Genomic DNA, 26,071 nt, shown 5'->3' with positions numbered 1-26,071 from the left:
AGACTTGAAAATATAATTTGAGGTTGAAGGGAGACCAGCTGGTCTGCATGAGCAAATACTAGATGAATACCCAAGACGTGTCACTCCTTTAGTTTTGAATGGCTTGAGGGACAGTAAATGGGCATCTGGAATTTAGAAGTAGCTATAGAGAATTATCAGAAAACATGCTGATTGTTTGTTTATTTACTTATTAAGCCATACCAGCATATGGGGCTATATTTCATGGCAAAAATCAGTTAATACGTAAAATCAATCCGTGCACAAGTGTGTTATTCGAGTCAAGGGGGAAACAAGTTAGAATGTTCAATTTAACCAGCCTTCGTATCTTTGGCTGTGAGCCGTATTTGCTGTATTCAGCTGAGAGGAAGGGTATAGGAGTGGATGTTGGGATGAAAGGATGTTTGTGGGTGGAGTTTTATGGGCAAACTGTGAGCATAGAGAAGAGAGATCAGGTTGAGCCAATGCAGGTGGAATCACGCCTTGCCTGCCAATAGGGGGCGCTGCGGTTTGATGCTGTGGAGAATTCTCTTGACGTCACGTGTGACGGAGAGAGACTCCCTTGGAATTTCCGGAAGTGCTCAGGGGTCAAAGTTTGTCATGACATAAGTTTTATTGATACTGAATATGGATGAAATAACTGTTTGTTATCTGCACGAATGAATTGGATACCTTTGATTTAAGTGAGTGTTGAAGGCGACCCGTGGTTCAGTTGTCCTCGGCTCTGGATTCTAAAAAACGTGCAATGAGAGCGCCAAGGAAGCGTGAGAGAAGCGGGTTGCGAGAATTAAGTTTCTGCGTCCACCACGCAAACGATGATGGCAATCTCGGTCCGCGAATCCCACTGATGGAGAGCAAGGAGACCGATCTCTTTACAGTAAAAATATTAACATGCCCCATTAGTATGCCTAGATGTCCTGTCAGTGGGATGGTGGTCCTGTTTTCAAGAGAGGAAACTCGCTGTGTGGTTAAGGTAGGAGTAGAGTGTCTAACATTGATACATCATCTTTTCATATCTTGACTATGCTGGTGCCGATACAGGATGGCTGCCTCCGTGACATGCGCTGCAGTTGTTAGTGTTGTCCTGTCTTTAGCTCTATTCCTGCAATCAGTTTCACCAGGGACGAATTGCTGGGCATTCAGCACAACACATCTTCTCCTTCTGCTATTCCAGACAAATTAGGATTTCTCACACTCTGCTGCTCTGTGTTTCACGGAAACGGCTAAATGACACCATTCCAGACAGCACGCTCCATCTGCCAGGCTTTCAGCTGTTCAGAGCAGACCAAGACACAGAATCAACAGGGAAATCGTGTGGCGGCAAGACATGCTTTTACATCGACGAAAGGTGGAGTACAGATGTAACAGTGTTAAATAAGATGTGCTGTTCAGATCTAGAAACACTATCCATTAACTGCAATCCTTTCTTTTCACCACGGGAAGCCCTAGCAGAAAAAAAAAGACAATCATATTGATTATAGATCCATTCATTATGTATGCAACTTGCAATGACGGTGGAAATTTTTTATTTTTCTTAATGATAAATTTACATTATTGTTTTTCATCTCAGGAGAATGTTAACAGTGGTGTAACCAGTGATCTGCCTTGCCTATCAATCCTCCAAGTGGCAAAAGTGTTAAACATAATAACATACCATTACAATGTCACAGTTATTAGTATTTGTTTATTACATAACTATTAAAACTGTAGTTTCTAAAATGTAAGTGTGGATATTTACATATTCACATTACACTGGTAACCAAAAAAACATATTAAAGTTACATATACAGTACCTGCACTTACATAATATTTAATTTACAATAATATTTAGTCTGTACAAATAAAACCAAATTAATCATCAAGTATTTTGTCTAAGGTCAGATCATCTTTCTGTGGAAGACTGAAAGGTGGACCATGAAGAGGAGGAACTCATCGAAGGGCTGCAGAGAATGACACTGTCAAAATAAATGTTAAATAATTATGATACATACATGTAACGTGTGCATAAAAAGTGAAAATAAATATAACATTTTCTTTCTCTGTCACAAACAATACAATAACAACATTTACCTTTGAATTGCTTGTTATTCCAACTTCTCTACTTCTCTACTTCCACTAACCATGTGTAATGCAGGTTCAAGATCTCTCCAGTTCTACAGTACATCTCAAATCTAGATTGGATGTTTTCATGTTTTTAGAAAATACACACCAAGCAATGTAAAAAGTTTGTTCGACTACACTGAACCTGAAGGATACTTTAAAAACTTTAAATACAAGTGAAAAACTTTTTTTTTTTTTTAGCTGGGACTTTAGCTTATTCTCTCTCATGTAATTCTAAACTGTTCTGAATATCTTCTGTGAGGTCTATCTAGATAGCTGACTGACGGTAACATTATTTACAACATTTTTGTGTGCCAATGAAGAAAGCAAGCCATATGGGTTTACAATGACATAATGTTGAGTATATGATAGCAGCTTTATTTTTATTTTTGGGTGAATCATCTATTAACACATATTGCCTTGATCCACAGAAGAGGTATTTAAACAAACAGGCAACCACACCAATAAAAAAAATAATGACAATTAAAAAACACACAATATGTTATATTGTAATAAGGGTTTAAACCTAGTGTAGATTTGCATGCTTTTGTCATTCTTAAAAAAAGGCACCTGCATACTGTAGTATCAGAAGTGATGTTAAAATCCTTACATCTAACGTTACTACTCTGAATCCACTTATTTCAAGTTTCTTAATCCAGGGGAGAAGTGTGAAAAACCTTTGAGGAGCCTCACAGGACAAAACAGGACACAGCAATAGTTGTTTAAACAACTCACGGATGTTTACGGAACTCTTCATTAAATAATTATATTACTGTGGTATACTTCATTTGTTGTATTATAGCAAAATGTATAAATATTATTTCTTAATCTTAGTTTATTAATACTTAGTTTCACTTACACTATGGCAGAATACCATAGACATTAAAAGAAATGGACACAGCGACCCCATTGGAACTCAATTGAGACAAGTGAAGCCCATTTTTAGCGTTTTTTAGCACTTTCGTTTCTGACGCGCAGACTCAAACGAAGCTTGACGACGTCAGCAACCTTTCTGACAGATGTAAATCTTCTAAGTGGCTGTGCGTGCAAACTGCCATCGTTAATCTTGCAGAGACGGCGAGCTTGAGCGGGGAGTTCTTTGTTGTGAGTGAGCAGGAGTAAGTATTCAGATTAATTATTTCGTATAGTATTTTAAAATGTAACGCCAGTACGCCATATTAAGTTAATTGCCTGCGAGCTTCTCCTCCTGTCTGTACGGTAATGAGACAGAGTCGAGTGGTTATGACGCAATCGTTAGCCTGTTTTTTTACAAAAACTGTTTATACAGGGCCATAATGTAACATAGAAGGTAATGGAGCCCTTTATACATTGTTGTGTATCTTTAGAAATAAATATTGGACAAACGGAGTCTTTAAATGCCTCAGATGTAAAGTTATTCGCTGTCAAAGTGACGCCAAAATGAATGGGAGTCAATGGGAATGCTAACGCAAGTGAAGTTCTGCTAAAAGATGGCAGCCCCCACCCGACTTCAACTTCCGGTCGAGTTCCTTGCCCCCTGCAGAATACAGACCAGAATCTTTTATGCGCCTGAGATTTCACAGGAAATACGTAGAGTCTATCTCCTGTTTCTGCAGACCAACTGCCCCCTAGTGGTCGGGAGCATTTTGTTGTGTTGTGGCTTAATGTCTTTGTGTTGTGAGAATTTTGTTGTGTTGTGAGAATTTTGTTGTGTTGTGGCTTAATGTCTTTGTGTTGTGAGCTTATGTTTGCTTTTTAATGTCGTTTTGTTGTGCACTTCTTGCGTCACTGTACGCAACTGCTTCCAGCATCACAACAGCAGAAGCACAGTAGAATGAAATCGTCACCTAATAAAGAAAGACACATAACAAACCTTCTGGCCACTAGGGGGCAGCCGTAATAAGTAGCCTACAAGTCATTGCTTGAGAAACGAAATAAAATGTCATGCATATGAAACAGCAATAATAGATGCTATTTACAATAAAGCTTTGGGGAGGAGTTTGCTTGACACATCTTTTGTATGACAAGGAAAGAAGAGAAAGTTTAGTTGAACAAATGCGTAACATCATCCTACTCATCATCAACATGTTGCTCTGCTTAACTGGTTTTATTCGTTCTCTTTTACCTATTCCATTTATTTATTATTTTTTATTTGTTGTTCATTATTTTCTATTATTTTGTCTAGTTGAAAATAATAAGTATGGAGTTTGTGTTAGTATACATTTATGAACAATACATTTCCATAAATTTTGACGTTCAATTTTGAAGGTGGCATTTGCGAATGTCATCACATCAGTTCAGACTGAGGTTTATAAGAAAGAGAGAAAATGTTACTCTGTCCTGTACTCCTCAGCGTCTACACTGCAGTGGCTTCACCAATATCCCGGATCAGCTCCTGAATTTCTTATGCTTATTCTACTCTCTACTGGAATGGTTTCACAAAGGTCACAAATTGTGGATAGAGATCCTCGATTATCTGGGAAAGTGAATGAAGAGAAAACCCATGTGATTCTGGAGATCTCCCTTGCTAAACTGACAGATTCTGCCCTGTATTACTGTGCTCTCAAGCCTAGAGTGACAGGAAACACAAAAACACTGTATAAAAACCCTCATAACTGTGATACTGTAGTTTGTTGTACCACACACTGCACATCTTCATTAAATGTTTGTTAAAAAAAATGAAAAATAATTATTTTAAATACATATATATATAAGGGCTGTAGTACTCGAGTCCGGTCTTGGACTCGAGACATTTTTCTGTCGTCTCGGACTTGTCTCGGACTCGTTGAATTTGCACTTGGACTTGTCTCGGACTTGGCCATTGGACTCGCCAAGTCTTCTAGTTGGTCTCGACCGAGTCCAGCAAAAAAAAAAAAAAATTCTCCTTCAAAACAAAACCACATTTGCATGATGTCGCGACTGAAAACGTGTGGAAAACGCTAGGAGCACCGCTCTCCTTATTTCCAAAGCACTCTGTAATCTGCGCTCGCGCTCCAGTGGCGTCTGCTGTTGCTGGGCAACCATGACCCGCTCTCCATGATGACGAAGAAGTTTCAGCAAAGAATAAATGGAATTCCAGCACTTAAAATCACTTGCAGTAGCTCTGCTAATAGATTCATTTAAAAAATGGCTATCCTTGTACAACTATGATCATCTGTTTCTCCATCTTGCCTTAGCTTTCAGTATTGTTCCGGGAAAGGATGTGCATGACCAGCGGTGCATTTACTGCGACCTGAAAAGTTTAGATGTTTCTAATTTAATTTCTACCTGTTAGATTGTGTTTTATTTACGTCTACACCTAGATAGCCTTTTTATCAATAAAAGCGTATTAATGTATAGCCTTATGCAACAATTACATATGTAAATTTTAAAAATTTTATAATTATGACATTACATATTTACATTTTCATGTAACAGCCAGTATTTGTATCTGTAACAATCACAAAATTTTTCCTATCTGCATTCGGATACAACATCGTACAGTTACTTGATAAGACTGTTATGACTTTTTATATATTTTTTCGTAGTTATCACTGAACAAGTATGTCGTGTTAAACTGAAATAATTATTAAATTCTAAAATAATATTTATCATGCAAGCAGAGAGATGTCATGACAAACGTGTCATAGTGATCATTTGAACACGACTGAATCGATTCAATGCACACATTCTCATTACGCAGAACACTTTAAGCGAGTCTTAATGTTAATGAACTTCACTAAACAGATGTGTGTGTTCCGCGCAAACCAGCAAAAGGTAAAGATGCAAACATGTAGGACAAGTAGACAATGTATCCGTATCGAAGCTCATTATTAGCCTGCTCTTGAGAGAGAACTGGTTTGGTTTTTGAGAGACTGAGACGCGCAGCGCGGCCGTTTGATTGGCGAGCGCGCTGTGCTTATTCCATTCATTCGTATCATATGGTAGCCTAAGCTTTCAATATTTGCCTTTTAAATATATACAAATAATATAACGTGTAGCTATGATGTATTATTATAGGTAAAATTACTCTTGCAACGCTCTGATTTCTGAGAGATGCACAGAGAGAGGCACAAAATTTTTATTTTGAAAATGTGTGTGTGTTTTAAAAAAGCACATGCAGTAATTATTTTTTAAATGTAGAAGTACTGTATTTAGTAAACAAAACAATGGGGTGTTTGATTTGCGCTCTTTTCACTCATAAAGTTTACATTCATTCACTTCTGGCGCTGATGCCCTGGCTCACCTGTTATCTAGCAAACACCAGACTGTGTCAGGTTTAGCCGAGTATTTAGGCAAAATTATTCCTTGTGCGTTATTCGTTTTTTAAGCCATTATCCGTGCCATTCCGAATAAGGTATTCGGCTTCAGGCACAACCCTAATTATCACATTAGGCCTACATATTTTATTTTTACATGCAACATAGATAAGGTCATATAGTAACAGCTCCACGCAATATTGTAATTCTAAAATTCACGTCGTACTTGCAAACACTTTGTATGCATTATGGTTAATGCATGCTGGAGTAGTCGATTGTTTCCGACAGAGCTCGACTAGTCTATGCAAGCACTCGTACGGTATGACAAAAATTTCGTTGTATTTATGTGCGCCTGTCCAGTAGAGCCAAACGTATCCATTCTAGCCTTGCTGCGCGCATTTGTCATATCCCGAGCTTTGCGTGTGTCTGTGCACTGTGCCAATTAGGCATAGTCATATACATTTTTGACCACAGATATAATGTCAACAAAAAATAAAGTACATAAAAATTATTTGACCTTACAGTTCCAAACTTTGTTTGTTTATCCAAGTTTAGCTCCCAGGGTCGGACTGGGGGTAAAACCAATACTCATTACCAGGGCCCCAAAGGAAGAGAGGGCCCTTGAAAAGTATGAATCTGAAATATATATTTTTTACCTGGATATTTTCATGGGTGGGGGCCATGGGGGCCCGTCAGGACTGCCTATGCATAGGGCCCGGGATCTTGTTTAACGCCCCTGTTAGCTTTAACCTTAATTATACACACTTGAACCTAATCAAGCTCTTACTAGATACACTAATCTTCCAGGTGTTTTAAGGCCAGTTGGAGCTAAACTTTTCAGGACATTGGCCATCCAGGATGTAGTTTGGAGACCCCTGTCCTACAGAGTTGTTACTTTGCACATGCTTTTTGATCATTACAAATAATAATGTAAAATGATTTTCTTGGAATAGGAGATATGCTTTCTCTCGCATCACAAACATTATCAGTAGTTAAGTATGTGGTCTTGAAGAGGACCCTTTTTTCTTTCATTTGGACTCGGTCTTGGACTCGAAACTTTTGGACTTGGACTTGACTTGGACTCGAACCTCTTTGGACTCGGTCTTGACTCGGTCTCGACTAGTCCTGGACTTGGACTTGACTTGGACTCGACAAAGCCGGACTTGACTACAGCTCTAATATATATATATATATATATATATATATATATATATATATATACACAAATAAATAATGAATATAATTTTATCTGAATCATAGAAGAAATCTGAATCATATATCCCAAAAACTACTGAATGTTTTAGCAATAGTTTCATACAGTCCCTAGATGTATGGCTTTAATGTACAAAAGTAAAGATGCATAAATTTATGCTCAGCTTAAGTCCATTACTTGTATGATATTAGTTCACCACCTGCTGGAAGTCTTAAACTGTTAACCTTTGAAAATTTTTGGGACTTATAGGTTAGGTTAGGGTTAGGTTGGGTTATAGGTCTAACCCTGTATACAGTACAGTACAAGTCTCAGCGCAGTGCAGATGTTGTGTGACAAGCAGTCAATAGCAACTGTACTTCCTGTTTTTGTATCCACTATTTAAAGATCAACCTCTCAAGAAACAAAGCAAATTAAGACATATCTGATGTGATCATGGAAATACTCCAAACAACCCGTCAACAAATCAGAAAATATCTTCTGCTGTTTTTACTTACAGCATCAGGTACAATCCACAAGTCTAATACATTTGTATGATTATTCCGATCTTTGTGAATTGTGAAATTGTATCTTATTAAAAACTTTTCCTTCCAGGTGTTATCTGTCAAGATTGGATTCGACCAAGTGACCAGAGGACCAGTGTTTCCAGTACAGAAGGAGATCCTGTAACACTGGTGTGTTCATATGACACAAGCAGCAGCTATGTTATCCTTTATTGGTACAGACAGTTTTCTAAAACACAGCCAGAATTTGTGCTGGCAGTGGGTGGACGATCATCGACATATGAGAACATACCAGACCCTGATAAATTTGGATCAACTACATCCCAGAAATCCACTTCACTGACCATTAAGAGTGTAACTCTGTCAGATTCAGCTCTTTATTACTGTGCTCTAAGAGTAACAGCCCAGTGATACAAAGTGCCTGAGAGGCTTTACAAAAACTCACTCAGAAAACTTGCTTTGAACAGTGAGTTATCAAATGAATATCAGACCACATTTGTGTCTTCATAAACCACAAAGTCAAACTGAAGGATATGGTAAAACCTGCAGCAAATAAATTAACAGCTGCATGTAGCCTACAGTAAACAACATCTGATGTAAATGGGGTAATTTTAGTGATTAAATAATTAGTAAGCCCTCTGTATTATCAGCAACGCTCTGCATGGATTATTAGCATAACATTAATATTATGTAACTTACATTTTTGTCACAATATTGCCTGTTGTTTTTGCTATTTTGCTCTGCCAAGTGCCAACTCAAATATTTCCAAATTAAGCCACAAAAGAACCACTGCATCTCCCAGCAACACACAGTTAGGGAAGTTTTTGAATGATTCAATAAAGAAAATTTTCATTCCTGAATGAATCAGCATTTTAAATTAATCAGTTGAATTAATAATCGAATGACACACTCAAAGAAATCAATACAGCATTTTGATGAGGTACTTCATGATGGGATGAGCCAATCAGACACTAACTGTAACACCCTTTGCATTTATAAGGAGATTTGTGTATAATCACTGTGGACATTGAAAATTACCAAACCACACTTTTCATCTGTCTCACATTTCTGGCAGGTACAAACACACTATTACTTTAGCATCAATCAAACAGTTAAGCATTTGTTTGCTTAAACATACATTGATATTTTTACAGAAATCACTTTCTGTGCTCAGATTGCACCAAAGAGAAAATCTGTCATCAGTACAGAGGGGGAATCTTTGTTTGTACGAATCAAGCAGCTCTCATGTTTTGCTCTTCTGTGGTTGGCTGATCACAGGGACTGGCACCTGAGTTTTTGTTACTCAAAGGTGCACGATCAGAGAAATGGTTTCAAAGCATACAGTAGATCAGGCACGTGCACAGATAGGGCTCAACCTGTGCAGAACACATGCCCTTTTTGCCATTACACTCCGAAGTGCCCTTTTTTTTGGTGGTGTTTTTTTTATTTTATTTTTTATCAATGCTATTGGTCACCCTTTACGTCTGTCTGTCTTTTTACAAATATTTCACAAATGAAAGTTCTTAAAACGAGCTTGTGTAAATCTTATTCGATCCTCAAGCTGTCAGTAAGCTCATAACTCCGCCCCCTCTATATTAATTGAATCAACTGAAGTTCCACAGCAGCCGCACAGTAGACAACAGCTGAGCTGAACAAAGTTTTGCGAAGGGTATATAAATATCTTGTTGTTATGTCTATAAAGGCTCATATATTTATTTGAGGTCTGACTGACTCACTGCCTGAGACATGTGGGACGTCACTTGAGAGAGAGGGCTAGCATTTGCCATCCAATACATAGCAAACACTTAAATAGCCTGTGCATACAGTAGCATTTCATCTTTTATAAAATGCGACTTTGGCCAAATGCATTTTACCACAGGAAAAACTGAGCGCTCCGTCTATATAGCTACAAAAACTAGTTTGTAACCTGTAGATGCAGGTGCCGTCGCCGTTTTAATGACGGACAAAAAAAATCAAATTTGCACACATTCGCTGGTCAAAAACTATATATTGATAAGTAATACAACAACATATAATTTGTTTTTACCTTCGGAAAATCATAACAGGTGCGCCCCCGCGCTGTTTCGTAGGCCTACTGGAACTTAAGGCTGGTTCACACGGCAGGATAATTAGGCCGATTTTAGCCCCGATTCACCCCTTCCGACAATCTTAGGATGCTCCGATTATCGTAAAATAATCTGATCAAATATTCCTGCCGTGTGTGGTGTGTTAAAACTGCTCTCCTCTGCTCGGAAGAATGTCGGGACCGCTCCGATCTCAAATCGGGGATATCCAACATGTTGGATTTATTTGGCCCGATTTCTTCTCGTGTGTGGTGTCCCCCCTGTGGACTGTGGCGTATAGCCAATCAGAAAGCAAGGTGAAGAGGCGGTGAGAAAGTCCCGGGAAACAAAATCAAAACAGCCGGCGTATATAATATAACAAATATAACAAATACAAATAAAGTCGATGGGCATAACTACATCCACAACTGCAGTCCACCAGAGTACATGGAAACGAATATATGAACGTTTATTTCAACGGTTATTAATCTGTGTAGTACGTAACAACATTTCTATGAGAGAAAACAACAACTTATCTCCATATTATGATATAGCAAGTATAGTCCATGCTCGCGTTGTTTCCACCTCTTTGACCATCGCCTTTTCTTGTTTTTCTTATGTTTTTTTTTTCGTAAAAAAAAAGCACAAACTATGGCCACTGCATCCTCTTCGTCCGCCATGATTGTTTACTCTAAAGGCACGTTTGATCTTGAGAGATTTTGCGAGATTTCCCGTCTGACCTGGGAATGCTCGGGAGTTAAATCGGTTCGTGTGTGATGTGTTGATATTGCCGTTTGGCTGCACACCACACACTGAACGACCAAAACTGTTAGACCCGTGATTTTTTATCGCCGTGTGTGGGGTCTCTCAGGTTTGGAAAATCGGCCGACAATTTTAAAATCATCCCGTGTGAACCAAGACTTACACAATGCGACGAGTGATCCTCATCACCTAGATAACATATATTTCTAAGAAATTTCTTCTTTGATTTATGATTGCTGATACACTTAATTTTTTAACATTTAGGGTAATCATGTTATGGTATACTCTCCGCTCGGCCTCACATGTATAAAATGTAGTAAAACATGGTTTTACTACGGTAATGTAGTAGTAACTAAGATTTTTATTTACAGAAGATCACTGTGAAATCTTTATATTTTATCATGCAGAATATAATTCATGATTCATTCCAAGGCTTCATTTATTTGATCCAAAATACAGCAAAAACAATAATATTGTGTAATATTTTTACAATTTTAAATAACTGTTTTCTATTTGAATATATTTTAAAATTTAATTTATTTTTGTGATCAAAGCTGAATTTTCAGCATCATTACTCTTCAGTGTCACGTGATCCTTCAGAAATGCTTTTCACTGCAACTGTACTTTTCACACTATTTTTATTAATTTTTTATTAACATTGCTGGCTTATTTTAGGTAAAGTGTAGTGAATAAGAGACCTTCAAGAGACCAACATCCCTGGGGTGTATTCCAGAAAGCAGGGTTAACTTACCGTGAACTAAACCCTGAACTCTCGGTTGATTAACCCCAAACCTTGCTTACTCGAGGTATGTGGTTCCAAAAACGCTACCGGGAGTAAGTTCATTCAACTCAGAGTATGTTCCTGGTTAAGACTCAAGACATTCTCAACAGAGTGACGAATCGACGAGTCACTATAGAAACGGACGCTAAGAAAAAGCGCGCCAAGCTGTTTCTTTCTTCTTCTTTTGTTCATTAGTTGTTTACATTCTTAGTGCATATCGCCAACTGATTTATGGATGTGCAATCATTTTTATTTTTATTTCCATTTAATCTTTAATCCTTGAGAATGTAAATTATATTGTTTGTTTTATGCTAATTATACATTAAGTCATATCAGATATGTATTTTGATTTAGAATTTAGACATTATAGAAAATACCACTCAATGTGTGAGATATTACATGTAATAAATAAAATATATAAATATATATAAGTTAAACATGACCTTGTCATTGTGTTTTATAATTTATGCATACGTCTTAATACATAATTTATAGATAACTCTTATATATCCCAATAAAAGAAATAATCATATTAGAATAATATATTACCTTATTTATTACTTATATTAGCGCTTCCTCATTAACATATCATATCATATATATATTTATATATATATATATATATATATATATATATATATATATAAAATAGGCTATATTACATATTGTAATATTATATAATGTTCTGTCATGCCCACTGAAGGCTCGCTGAAGTGATCTAACCCTGGAACATAACCTGCTCTGGAGCAGGTTAAGTTTAGAGAGTGAGTTGCTATGACTACTAACATACCCTGAAAGTTACCTCCGTTTTTGGAACCGAAATTTGAGGTTATCCGCTTACTTACTCTTAAACATACCCGGGTATGTCACATAACCTGCTTTCTGGAATACCCCCCTGGTCCACCACAGTTTCAAATTTTTGCCAGGTAGGCGGATACATGTTGTTATGTTATAGTAACGGTATGGCTATAGTTTCTTATAATTTGGAATTGAGTTGGACATAATTACTTAAATTATATTTCAAAAAAGTTTGTCAAAAATACTTGACTCATTGGTCACCTTCCCTTCTTCTCAATGTCATTCATTATCATGTTAACCAAATAATACAAATTAGCTTATAAAACCAAACAGAATAGCTAAAAAAGAGAATATATATAATTTTTTTTTCATAAAAAAAGTGAATAAAGTTCAATAAAAAAAGATTTTGGTTTCTGTTTGGTTTTATAAGCTAATTTGTATTATTTTGTTAACATGTTTATGTATGAGACAAGTATTTTTTTTCTCTATAAATGCAATTTAAAAAAAGAGGGAGTACACAAGAGCTGTTGTAATTAGGTTTAAAGAAGCCCTTAAAACCATGTTTATCTATATTATCTATTTAATAATCTAATATTATTATTATGGTTGTTATCAATCATGAATAAATCTAAAGCTTTTGAGACTATTATTTTGTGTTAATTGAATTTGTCATGAAGATGTGACCATTTCTTCCTTTTATGCAGGCTTACTAAATAATCTTGATATAAAAAAGTTTCAGCACATGCCCCTCAAAAGGTCTGTGCACGGCCCTGCAGTAGATCCTCGCTATGACTCTGCAACTTCAAAGACATCTACTTTTTAGTTAATTAAAAATCTAAAACTGGAGGACACTGCTCCCTACTACTGTGTGCTAGAAGAACACTACGATAAAATGTATTAATTGGCTGAAAAAAAAAAAACTGTTCAAAACTGTGTTGTTAGAAACCACAAAATACTTATTTCCCTGCAATTAATAATATTTACACCTGCAAATGAAGAATACAAATATACTAATATGCAATTGGCGAGCTACATTATTGTACATATTCCATACTAAGGAAAGAGTCTGAGCTTCCAGAGGAGACATCAGTTTTCACATGTCGGGCCCTATCTTGCACCCAGCGCAATTGACTTTGTACACCGACGCATGTGTCATTCCTATTTTGCACCCGCGCAAAGCGCGCTTTTCCCTCCACAGAAGCACGTCGCTAAACTAGTGAATGCACTTGCGCTCCCTGGGCGGTTCAGCGCAAAAAAGGAGGCGTGTTCCGGCGCAAACAATCCCTGGTGCTATTTTGCTGTTCCATTAATCAATTGCGCCACTGACCAGAAAAAACCTAGTCTAAAGTCAGTGGCGCGTTGCGCGTTGTTCATTATGCTATTTTAAGGGCGCATGCTTGACCATAATGTATAGCGTGCACAACGCGCATACACTTTGCTCATGTAATCTACACAGATGCAAAAGTTATTTTTGCAAATCATAAATTGTTACATTAAAAAAATATTAACACATGAGATGACGGAAATCATTGTGAAATCTTGCTTACAAATTATTCAGGCTAATTGTAGTAATTAAGGATCAGACCTGTTTGAGGTCATATATGTATATAAGGACATCTGACAAATTTGTTTGTCCGTCAAGAACCAGGAAAAAAAAAAATCGATGAAACAATTGTGGCTATTTCCTCCCACGCCTGTTTAACCGACGCTATTTTGGGTGGGTTTCTCCCATCCCCATACAACACAACTTCTCTGTCTTTCACTGCTCTTACAAGAACATCAGTCTCCTGGGCTGTGAACCGCTCCTGGCGTGCGCCTGGTAAATACGCCATAATAATAGCAATGCATAATGGAACTTGCGCACCTGCTTTTAAAGGGAATGTTGGATGACGCTCTGATTGGTTTATTTCACGTTACGCCCAAACCACACCTATGAATAATGAAGCTACTTCAGACCAACCCATTTTAGATTTGCGCCGGGCGCAAGAGCCATTTATCCCACCGGGAAAATAGCAACAGCGCCGAGACCCGCCCACAAACTTACTTGCGCTTCGCGCTTTGACACTTGCGTTTCAGATCGTTAAAATAGGGCCCGTCATGTTATATTCTTTTGCTCTGCCTAGGCTCACAATGTCACTGTACATAGTTATTTGGATGTTAACCCTTGCAGGTATATTTTTCTTTAACAATTGTTTGTGACTGTATTACTGAAAAGTTTTCTTTATATCTCATTATATACTTCAATATATTCTCTTATTATTTACTTTTAATATTTAACTCATGCAGAAGCCATTACTCCAGAATATAAAGAAGTGCATGTATTTGAGACCGAGAACGTAACACCATCTTGTAGTTATTCCTCGGCATTAAGTCTCCTTTGGTATCGACAGCCTAATACATCAACTCTTCAGTTCCCTATACTCATCCTACAAAGCTCTGAAAAAAGTAATACAGACTTCAGATGAGCATCTGTCAGGAAAACTGAACGTGGACAAAAATCATGTGAATTTGGAAATCCCCTTTTCCAGAGTTAAAGACTGTGCAGACCATGGTAACAGGAAGTGAAATCTTAATGTACAAAAAGCTGACAGCTTGAGATCTCATGGGGTTTATCATGAGTTAGGAGGAGCTTCAAGCAGCTCTAGAGATCATAAGTGCCATCATAGATGCACTATTTCAGCACGATGCTGCTCACCACAGTTATCCTGCTCTGTGCTGTTGGGAGTGAGTATAACTTAACATTACATAAAAGTCAAGTATATGTTTTATTTGTATTATGTTGTCTTAATAATATACAATATTTGACTATAATTACACCGTAAACTTCCAAAATGACTTCCTAAATGGCTTAATTAAAACAAAATGTGTTATTGTTTAGAGCCTATCATTACTTATCTTTATCATAATTTCCAGGTGGAAGTTTTGAGAGTCCCATTTCATCAGACCAAACTGAGGTTATTCACGAGGAGGGTGCAAGTATAACTTTGTCCTGTAGTTACTCAACTGCAGTTAGTTTATATTGGTACCGCCAATATCCCAGATCAGCTCCTGAATATCTTTTATCAGTTTTTCAAACCTCTGGACGGGTCCAGAGCGCAGAGAATCTGGATTCTCGGTTTTCAGCAGGACTGAATGACAAGAAAAACCGTGTGGATCTGATCGTCTCCTCTGTCAAAGTGACAGATTCTGCTCTGTACTACTGTGCTCTGCAGCCCACAGTGACAGGAAACCTTTACACACTGTACAAAAACTTGCCTAGAAATAGCAAGTGTGTGTGTGTGTGTGTGTGTGTGTTTCCTTTTAAATAATAAACTGGGAATATAAGTTTTCTTTTGTCTGTAATTTTTGCATGTATATGTATATTTAAAAATAATAAATCTAAAATTGTTCTGCATTCTCATAATTAATTTCCCTAAAAAAAAAATGTAACATTAAACTGAAAATTCAAATTGAAACATTGCCATAGATTAAAACTCTCTCTTCTTTCTTACCATTTTATAATGAACCAAAACATAAAAGAACAGAAGCCGGTGACACAATACAAACCTGGAATCTATCACATTTAATTGTAATGTTTTGTTTTGCTATATAAACAGCAATTAAAATATAAATGTTTTCAAGCTGGTAAACATTACATACAGTGGATTTTTAAGTCAGTGAGCTGCATTGATTTACATAACATTTACTTTAGACCATTGGAGATCACAAGAACACCAGTTTATGAGTTTGTAACAGCCCCTTGAAGTCTATAGCATCTGTGACAACTGCCAGAGACATCACTGCATTGTGATTGGGTGTTGAAAACACTGGCAGGGAGCTTCAGTTGTCTGAACGGAGGCTGTTAGGATAGTTCTGCAAAGCTCAGTGAGGATACCATCATTTTAAACAATGACCTTCTGCTTGCTACTAGTTTTAATGGCATTAATTGGTAAGATTTCAGTTGATAGATGTATTTGATGAATTTCCTTTCGTTACACATTCACAGTGTGTATCTGATGATAACATTATGCTAACGTTTAGATGCTTTTCAACTTTAGCAAAGTTACTGAACAGAACTGAATCAACATTGAACTGACTCAAGCTGACTAGTGACAGTTGTCTTCTGGAGAGTTGCTTATAGTTGAAACAGAAGTCATTTCATAACTGATTCATTTCCGAACACTGTTATTGTGCTTTTTATTTCTGTTAAGCTGCTTCAAACAATCTGTATTGTACTGTATATTGAGCTATACAAATAAATGTTACTTGATTTGACTTGCTAATTTAACATTCTTCTCAGGTGCCAGTATACAAGACAGCATTACCCCAACATCTCCTGAAATCCATGCAATGGTCAATGAAAAAATTACGATCTCTTGTAAATACCATTACACTCTGTCAATGAATAATCTACAGTGGTATCGACATTCTCTCAACTCTGCACCAGAATTCCTGATTCTAATCATGGAATCAGGACAAAATAAAACGGCTACACCTCCTCACCCTCGGCTGACAGCTTCAGTCAATAAAGAAAACAAGACTGTGAATCTGGAAATCTTTCCTGCAGATGTGAAGGATTCTGCAGCATATCACTGTGCACTGCAGCCCACAGTGGAAGGAAATGCATGTACACCAAACAAAAACCTTCTAAAGCCTTAATAAACCAAGCTAAATGGAGAAGAAAATGGTTTAAATCAACCTGAGACCAAAGGGTCTGGACAAATGCCACAAGGGGGCAGAACTTTTTTACCTCACTCAACAACATCAGAAGCATGCAGCGATGTTGACGTGTTACAAGTGGTACTAGACTGCTCAGAAACAAATAGCAACACCTTAAGATTGTGAACAGAGGCATAGCTGATCAGTAAATTCAGGATGAGGAGATCAGTGGTATTAATTCTCGTAGCTGCGTCAGGTAAGCTATTTTTGTAAATTGATACTAATTTAAAATGTAAAAAACTGACATTATATTTATTTAAGTCTTCACATACCACTTTTTACTTCCTTTCCAGTTGCTCTTGGTGATCGCATTGTCCCAGATCAAGCTGTTATTATCAGAGATGAAAGCGACCGGGTCACATTGAGTTGTTCGTATGAAACAAGCAGTGAATATGTTTATCTTTATTGGTACAGACAGTATCCTAAAAGTGAGCCACAGTACATACTGTGGAAAGGTGCACGATCAAGAAATGATCAGGGTAGTACACCAGATCCTCATTTTGAATCTTCTACAAGCAGAACATCCACTGAACTGATTATTAAAGCAGCTACTCTGAAAGATTCAGCTCTCTATTACTGTGCTCTTCGGAAAAAAAACCCAGTGATACAAAGTATCTGAGAAGCTTTACAAAAACACACATGCTTTGAACTCAAAATCATCAAAGTATTAGCCAAACCAAAATGTATTATCTGCCAAAACCATTACTGTATGTGGGAACACCTGCAACTGATACAGCAGCCAAAACCAAGAGATTCATAAATTTAATAAAGCAGCATTGTGTAGTGCACTGTGAGGACAGAAGTGTTGAAATGCAGATAATTTACATAAACTGATATATGTATAATATTTGGATTATTAACTCCAATTTTCCTAAAAAAAAACAATTTAATTACTTAGAAAGATACATCTACTGTACATGTATATATACACATGTATAGTAAATGTATATATATATTACAAAAATCCAAACCATTAAAATTGTTAAAATAATTGTTATTAGCATTAGATATTAAAACCATACTTTAGAGTCTGTCACCAAGTTTAGTAACATTATGTGAATTTTATTCAGTTTTGGTGATGAATTTGGGTTTGGTTTTGATTGAATTTGAAGTCTGATTCTGTTGTATAATAAAATATAATATTCAACCTAAATTTATTATGCTTATATGTTCTGTAAATAATTTAGTGGCTTTTTTTTTTTTTTAACTGGACCCCCAATTCTAGACCTAAAGTGTGTGTTAGGGGTCAGTAAAAGGGGCTTTGGTGTTCTGATACACACGCCCTATTCGGACGGGACTAGTTTTATAGGGGGTCGTAAGAGAAATCTCCGTTTCACAGACGTACTTGGTAATTTTAATCCCGTCCGAATCTGCCACGTCTGTGTTTTTCTCACACAACCTCTGTGATAATTCCAGAGCAAATTACCTACCGTTTTTCAGCAAACTCAGTGATTCTCTGAGAAAACTAATCCCGTCCGAATGCCAATGTCTTTGATTGCCGGTGATATTTTATTTCACAACGCGTTTCCTTGTGTGTTTTGGCCAACGTGAATTACCGTAGATGCTCTTACCGCGCGGATGTTTGATATATTTGCTTAGCGGCAAATAAATAATAATAAAAAAATAATACAAATAATAAAATCAAGATCAAGATTGCGTAAACTGTTAATACTGTTAAATAAAATTTTAGGGGAAGTCGTGGCCTAATGGTTAGAGGGTTGGACTCCCAATCGAAGGGTTGTGGGTTCTAGTCTCGGGCCGGACGGAATTGTGGGTGGGGGGAGTGCATGTACAGTTCTCTCTTCACCTTCAATACCACGACTTAGGTGCCCCTTGAGCAAGGTATCGAACCCCCAACTGCTCCCCGGGCGCCGCAGCATAAATGGCTGCCCACTGCTCCGGGTGTGTGTGTGTGTGTGTGTGTGTGTGTGTGCATTTCGGATGGGTTAAATGCAGAGCACAAATTCTGAGTATGGGTCACCATACTTGGCTGAATGTCACTTCACTTCACTTCACTTCATACCGGCTATTGTAATATCAGCATCAGGTAAGATTACTCACGTTCATTTATGTACTCAGTTACATAATGTTTTAATTACATTTAATAAAAAAAAAAGAAAAAAGGAAAACAAGTTAAACTAAAGGAACCACACATTAATATGGTTTTGTTATACTAGCCATTTAGTATTTATTGTGTAATAATACTAAGGCAGTCATTCTGAATGAATTAAATGCACGCATACAGAGCGCTTATCTCTGTGACGCCCAGATGCACAAATCAGACCCTCCCACCTCTGTAATAAACACGGAGATACTAGTCCCGTCCGAATTGGTACATGAAAATCACAGACGTCAGGTGGTAAGAATCGAAACTCAAACGTAGTTTAGAAAACTAGTCCCGTCCGAATAGTGCTTAAGTCATCCTTAGGACTGTACAAGCTGAGCTGTTAGTCAGAACATCAGCCTGAACAATGCCACTTTGTTTATTTGGCTTACTATCTACTTTCGGAGGTGAGTAGCTCAATTTCTGTTTAAGCTCCTCCTGCCGATTTGGTTCTATTTGACTCTTTTACCGAGTTTCTACTGGCCAATGTATGTGCGCAGACACTTGTGATGGCTACAATTCTCCACAAGAGAGAGCTCTTTATCTAAATAAAAAAAAAAATCTACAAATGGTTAATAAGGGGAAGAGATTCAAGGCAATTCCTTCAGACATGCAGTGTATTACTGCACACTGCAGCCCACAGTGGGAGGAAATGCATGTACACCAAACATAAACCTTCTCAGAGCTAAACTGAGAAAAGAAAAATGGTTTAAATCAACCTGAGACCAAAGAGTCTGGACAAATGCCACAAGGGGGCAGCACTTTTCTACCACACCCAACAACATCAGAAGCAAGCAGGGATGTTGACGTGTTACAAGTGGTACAAGACTGCTCAGAAACAAATAGCAACACCTTAAGACTGTGAACAGAGGCATAGCTGATCAGTAAATTCAGGATGAGAAGATCAGTGGTATTTATTCTCGTAGCTGCGTCAGGTAGGCTATTTTTCAAAAATGATACTAATTTTTAAAATTAATGCATAATTTCTCAATTTAAAAAAAACAAGATTTTATATTTATGTAAGTCCTCACATACCACTTTTTACTTCCTTTCCAGTTGCTCTTGGTGATCGCATTGTCCCAGATCAAGCTGTTATTATCAGAGATGAAACCGACCGGGTCACATTGAGTTGCTCGTATGAAACAAGCAGTGAATATGTTGATCTTTATTGGTACAGACAGTATCCTAAAAGTGAGCCACAGTACATACTGTGGAAAGGTGCAAGATCAAGAGATGATCGGGGTAGTACACCAGATCCTCATTTTGAATCTTCTACAAGCAGAACATCCACTGAACTGATTATTAAAGCAGCTAATCTGAACGATTCAGCTCTCTATTACTGTGCTCTTTGGATAGACCCAGTGATACAAAGTTTCTGAGAAGCTTTACAAAAACACACATGCTTTGAACTCAAAATCATCAAAGTATTAGCCAAACCAAAATGTATTATCTGCCAAAACCATTAATGTATGTGGGAACACCTGCAACTGATACAGCAGCCAAAACCAAAAGATTCATAAATTTAATAAAGCAGCATTGTGTAGTGCACTGTGAGGACAGAAGTGTTGAAATGCAGAACATGTACATAAACTGATAGATGTAAAATATTTGGATTACTGACTACAATTAACCTAAAAAAATCAATTTAATTACTCAGAAAGATACATTTACTGTACATGTATATTTACACATGCATAGTAAATGTATATATAAGTACTTATATTACAAAAATCCAAACCGTTAAAATTGTTAAAATAATTGTTATTAGCATTAGATATTAAAACCATACTTTCTGTCACCAAGTTTATTAACATTGTGTATGTGAATTTTATTCAGTTTTGGTGATGAATTTGGGTTTTGATTCTTATGTAAAATAAAATATAATATTCAACCTAAATGTATTATGCTAATATGTTCTGTAAATAATTTAGTGGCTTTTTTAACTAGACCCCCAATTCTAGACCTAAAGTGTGTGTTAGGGGTCAGTAGAAGGGGCTTTGGTGTTCTGATACCATCTAAATCATCCTGAGGATGTGGTTTTAGAATAGATCAGCTACAAGCTCAGCTGTCAATCAGAACACCGGCCTGAACAATGCTACTTTGTTTATTTGGCTTACTAATTTCTGTTTAATTTTAATACCTAAATGAGATTATCTTCCCAGGACCTGTACAATAAACCCTACTGAGGGCAGGTTCACAGAGGTCAACCAAAATACAACACCATTACAACTCATTTCTCTTTTTCAGTAAGAGCAAACCCTGTTGTACTGTTCAGTTGTACAAAACCCTAAATCTGACATAACAAAGCACATTAAAGTACTAAAAAATATACTTTACCATTGAAACCCTGAATCCACTTGAATCCACATATGTTTCATATCTAGTCTGATTCACACAATAATTATACTGTTCAGGATATTATTATTATTATTAATGTATTTATTAATAAGTGTTGAAACTACTGTATGGCTGACCAATCAAATTAAATGAATAGCCATTATTTTATTAGATTAAAATGAGGTATAGAATAATTACTGAAGACCGTGTATTATTATTAAAGAGAGTAAAATTATGTTCTTAAAAATTTTTTTCACTGTTTATTTTTCTCCTTGTGAAAAGGGTGAGTAAAGGTTAATGGGTAAATAAATCTGACAATAAAATTCTTATACATAAGTAGAGATTAAATTTTTCTAAATATTACACATTTTGATATGATTCACATCATATCGAATACATACGAAATCATCACCTTGTAAAATTGGTAGGTTTTCCTGTGAGATCACGTTGGAGATTCTAATCATGTGATGTCAATTTCACACAGACCAGCAAACATTTTACAATTTTTGATGCATACAAATAATATCTAAGTCCTCACTGCAGTATAGTCACAAATGGCTTTAGTGTGTAGCTCTTTAGAACTACAGGTGAAGACTAATTTTTTGCTATATTGATGTTCTATGATTCTTGTTTGCTTATACAACACTGTAAAAAATCTAATGAGCTATTTACTTAAAAAAATATGGTAACAATATTAAACATAATATTTTTGAGTAGTTTTTCAGGCTTGATTTTTTTTTTATGGAATCTACCTGAATAAATCATGTGAAATCTCCTAAATTAATTAATCTATGACACAATAAATTTAACATAATTAGGGAAATGTGCTCATTTATTTTAAGTTTATTCTCAAAAGTCTGTGATTTTAAATGGGGTCTGTTTGTATTTTGTTATTTTATACATTTACAAGACTTTATACAGCCAATCAGCTCAAATAGGAAAATACTTGAAAAATACTGGAAAGTACTGCACTAGCACTAGCAAACGCTACTGCTCATTAAACAAGGTTAAATGCCTTAGAAGAGTAGTATCCATAACTACAAGCTCTACTCTTCTGCACAGTGGTAACGATTCCACTGTGCAATGGAAACTTCAATGTAAGAGAAACTCTTACAAATGTCAAACGTAACTGAACATTAAACATTAATAGATGCTTCCCTTCACTCAAAAACATAAAGTAGCATTTAATTTCAAAATTTACTCTCCATATCCAGCCATATGCAAAGCATGCTGGGAACTAACAATCACCTCTAAAATAAATTTGCAAAATTGAGCTAATTCACTTAAAATAAATAGGCAGCCTTCTTTCCTCAATTATTTTAGTTTAATCAGTTCCCCAATTCAAGCACCAAAACTGCTCAAGTCTCCTTAAAAAAATTAGGAAAATGCATCTCTTGGTTTTCTTAGTAAAAAGTCCTCATTATTTTCTATACAACACTGAATCACAATTTCTTTAATGAAATCTACACATTATTTTTAATTATCACCTTAATTTTTTTAATGAAAATTACAAGACCCATGATTCATTTTTTACAGTGAAATATTGTTATACAATATATTGAATGACTTTTAATTATATTAACAGTGGATATTGTTGTCTTCCCAATGGGTACAACACTGTGTCAAGAGGTGGAGCTCTAAGATTACTTTGACTTACATTAGTTTGACTTTTGCTTATTTTCTAATGTGGAATCATATCACCATTTCTGTGTCAGAGTGTCATCCAACATGTGCCTGCCTGTCTTTCTCATTTTGGTTCTTCATATAGGTGAGTTATGATTCATTTCTCAAAATCCATGACTTAAATTAATGAATAGATTGTGATCAGTTAAAATACTCTTATTGTCTTATTCAATGTCTTTTTCTTGTTTATTTCATTTAATTATTTTTGATTTCTGATAGGTAACATCCTGACAAACATGATAATGTCCTATGACTCTCAAAAACAAGTTTTTAGAAGGTAAAAATGTAATACTCACATGTAACTACAGTGGAGTACCTGATAATCTCCATTGGTACCGTCAGTATCCCAGATCTTCACTAAAGTTCCTCCTTCACATCTATGAAAGTGGGGTGATGAGTGACAACATACCACAGCGTTTAACTCCAAGAATTAATAAAAACACGAAACGAGTGGATCTGGAGATCTCTTCTGCTGCAGTATCAGACTCTGCTGTGTACTACTGCGCCCTGAGGCCCACAGTCACAGGAAACAAAGCTACGCTGTACGAAAACATGAGAAATGTATAACCAGTGAAGTGTTGATAATATATTTATTTTTCAGCTTCTTTTATATATCACAGTTTTAAAGGGTTAGTTCACCCAAAAAGGAAAATTATCTCTCAGTTCCTCCATTGAAAGTGTGTGTACGGTATACTGTCCATGTCCAGAAAGGTAATAAAATCATCTTCAAAGTAGTCCATGTGACATCAGAGGGTCCGTTAGAATTTGTCGAAGCATCGAAAACACATTTTGGTCCAAAAAAAAGCAAAAACTATGACTTTATTCAGCATTGTCTTCTCTTCCGGTTCTGTTGTGAGCGCATTCACTGCAGTGTAGTGATGTCCGGTTCGAGAACTAACAAATGGTGTTTATAAAAAGTAATCTACTTTTAATACCAAGCTTTGCCTGTAAAATATGAAGATTCGTTTCAAGCTGTTACTGATTTTAAATCTGAGTTTCTGTCTTGTGCTCCTCCTGCTGATTTGGTTCTATTTGACTCTTTTACCGAGTTTCTACTGGCCAATGTATGGGCACAGACACTTGTGATGGCTACAATTCTCCACAAGAGAGAGCTCTTCATCTAAATAAAAAAAAAAAAAAAATCTACAAATGGTAAATAAGGGGAGGAGATTCAAGGCAATTCCTTCAGACATGCAGAGGTTTCAAACATAGTTGCTCATCAGTTCCTTGTCAGTAATGCTATTCCTATTTTGTCTGTGGTTTATCTCCCTCTTTACAGGTAAGATAAATTCAATTAATCAAACAAACACAACTTAAGAAAAAACAATATAACATACTTCACTTCTGTAGTTCTGTTCATCTCCATTCATTATTCCCATCATTCTTCCTCTCTTTCTCTTAGGTGATGCCTCTAGTGAGGGAATAGCACCAGTCTCTCCTAATGAATTTGTCTCAGAAGGGAACACAATCACCCTGTCCTGCAATTACAATGGATCAGCTACTACAGATGCTCTCCATTGGTATCGTCAGTACCCGAGATCCAGACCAGACTTCCTGTTTCTAGTTAATGAAGCTGCATTTAAGCAACCAGCGGATCCTCCGATTCCTGGAATATCTGCTAGATTAAATGAGGAGAAAAATCGTGTGGATCTGGAGATCACTGGCACTGCATCAACTGATTCTGCTCTGTACTACTGTGCCCTGCAGCCCACAGTCACAGGAAACACACATGCACTGTACAAAAATCAGACACATTTAAATAGAAGCTGCAATGTCATTTAAGTGCTCACTGGATCATTATGCATTGATTTTGATCCAGCATTTGGGAGCAAAGGATTAAGAATGAGATTTTGAGTTTCATTTGTCTAATCATTGTCTCCTTATCAACTGACCTTATGTTCAAGAAAACAGAATACTAAAATACACAATCAGAATTTAAGGACATGCATCTAGTAAACCACTCTAACAGTTATCATCAGTATACAGTATACATTTTGACACATTTTAGTCCGAATTTTGTCAGCATATCTATTGCATTGCTATCATGTTGTTATGCTGCGCAATAATGCATTTTCTTATTTTTCTCATTACTGCATTTCAGAGTATAAATACAAAATATTAATAAATCATCCATTACTAAAGCATTAACTAAACTTTGATCTAATCACTTCAACTACTCAAGTTTGTTGTCAAGAAGTTGCCATTTTGATATGATGCCAAATTATATTAAACACTTATAAACACTTCATGCATAATAATATAGCATGTCCCATAATTGGATGTGTCATATTCCCAATTCCATACTTTCTGTGTTTCATTTTACATCAAAGATGATTTTCAGTTTTTTCTTTTTTGTTTGTTTGTTTGTTTGTTTGTTTCCCATAATGAGAGGTTTAGTTGCTAAATATTCTGTTGCAACAGAGGACACAAATGTAAATTCTTTATTGCAGCCACTTGGTAGCATTATTTCCAGTCGTATATCTCATAAAACAGAAGTCTTGCCGGACTAACAGATTAACAGTGAAAATGCATAGGATTCATCCTGTATAAATTCAAATGACTGCTATGAAATCAGCAAAATCTAAAGTCAAGTATACTGTCTGCATCAGTCCAACTACTTTTCCGTAAACAGCTATCGCATTAGTATTGCAAAGTAATAAGGAAAAAAACATAACAAAATGTACTGCAGATGATTTTATTTATTTATGTGTTTGTTTGTTTGTTTTACTTATTTATTATTTTTTCAGTGGCAAAAAAGAAATGACAGACAATTTCCTCAGATTTCACTTGTAGGAAATCCTTTGGTGGAGCTTAATGA

The 26,071-nt window shown here is 36.3% G+C and overlaps 3 gene segments (V, D, J or C); all 3 read left to right on the top strand.

The window, feature by feature from the left end:
• Nucleotides 1-7,954: 7,954 nt before the first annotated feature.
• On the top strand, nt 7,955-8,438 carry LOC113086605 (T cell receptor alpha variable 26-1-like). The segment is given in 2 exon segments: nt 7,955-8,029; nt 8,119-8,438. Coding segments are annotated over 2 exon segments (390 nt in total).
• Nucleotides 8,439-14,726: 6,288 nt separating this feature from the next.
• Nucleotides 14,727-23,820, top strand: LOC113086604 (T-cell receptor alpha chain V region RL-5-like). The segment is given in 3 exon segments: nt 14,727-15,155; nt 15,345-15,699; nt 23,562-23,820. Coding segments are annotated over 3 exon segments (672 nt in total).
• Nucleotides 23,821-24,314: 494 nt separating this feature from the next.
• LOC113086623 (T cell receptor alpha variable 14/delta variable 4-like) lies at nt 24,315-25,259 on the top strand. The segment is given in 2 exon segments: nt 24,315-24,532; nt 24,656-25,259. Coding segments are annotated over 2 exon segments (423 nt in total).
• Nucleotides 25,260-26,071: the final 812 nt, after the last annotated feature.

The sequence above is a fragment of the Carassius auratus genome, unplaced genomic scaffold (assembly GCF_003368295.1).
Source record: "Carassius auratus strain Wakin unplaced genomic scaffold, ASM336829v1 scaf_tig00043601, whole genome shotgun sequence".
NCBI classification, from domain to species: domain Eukaryota; kingdom Metazoa; phylum Chordata; class Actinopteri; order Cypriniformes; family Cyprinidae; genus Carassius; species Carassius auratus.
Note: the sequence above shows the minus strand (reverse complement) of the source record. Positions and strands in the feature narration are given on the sequence as shown.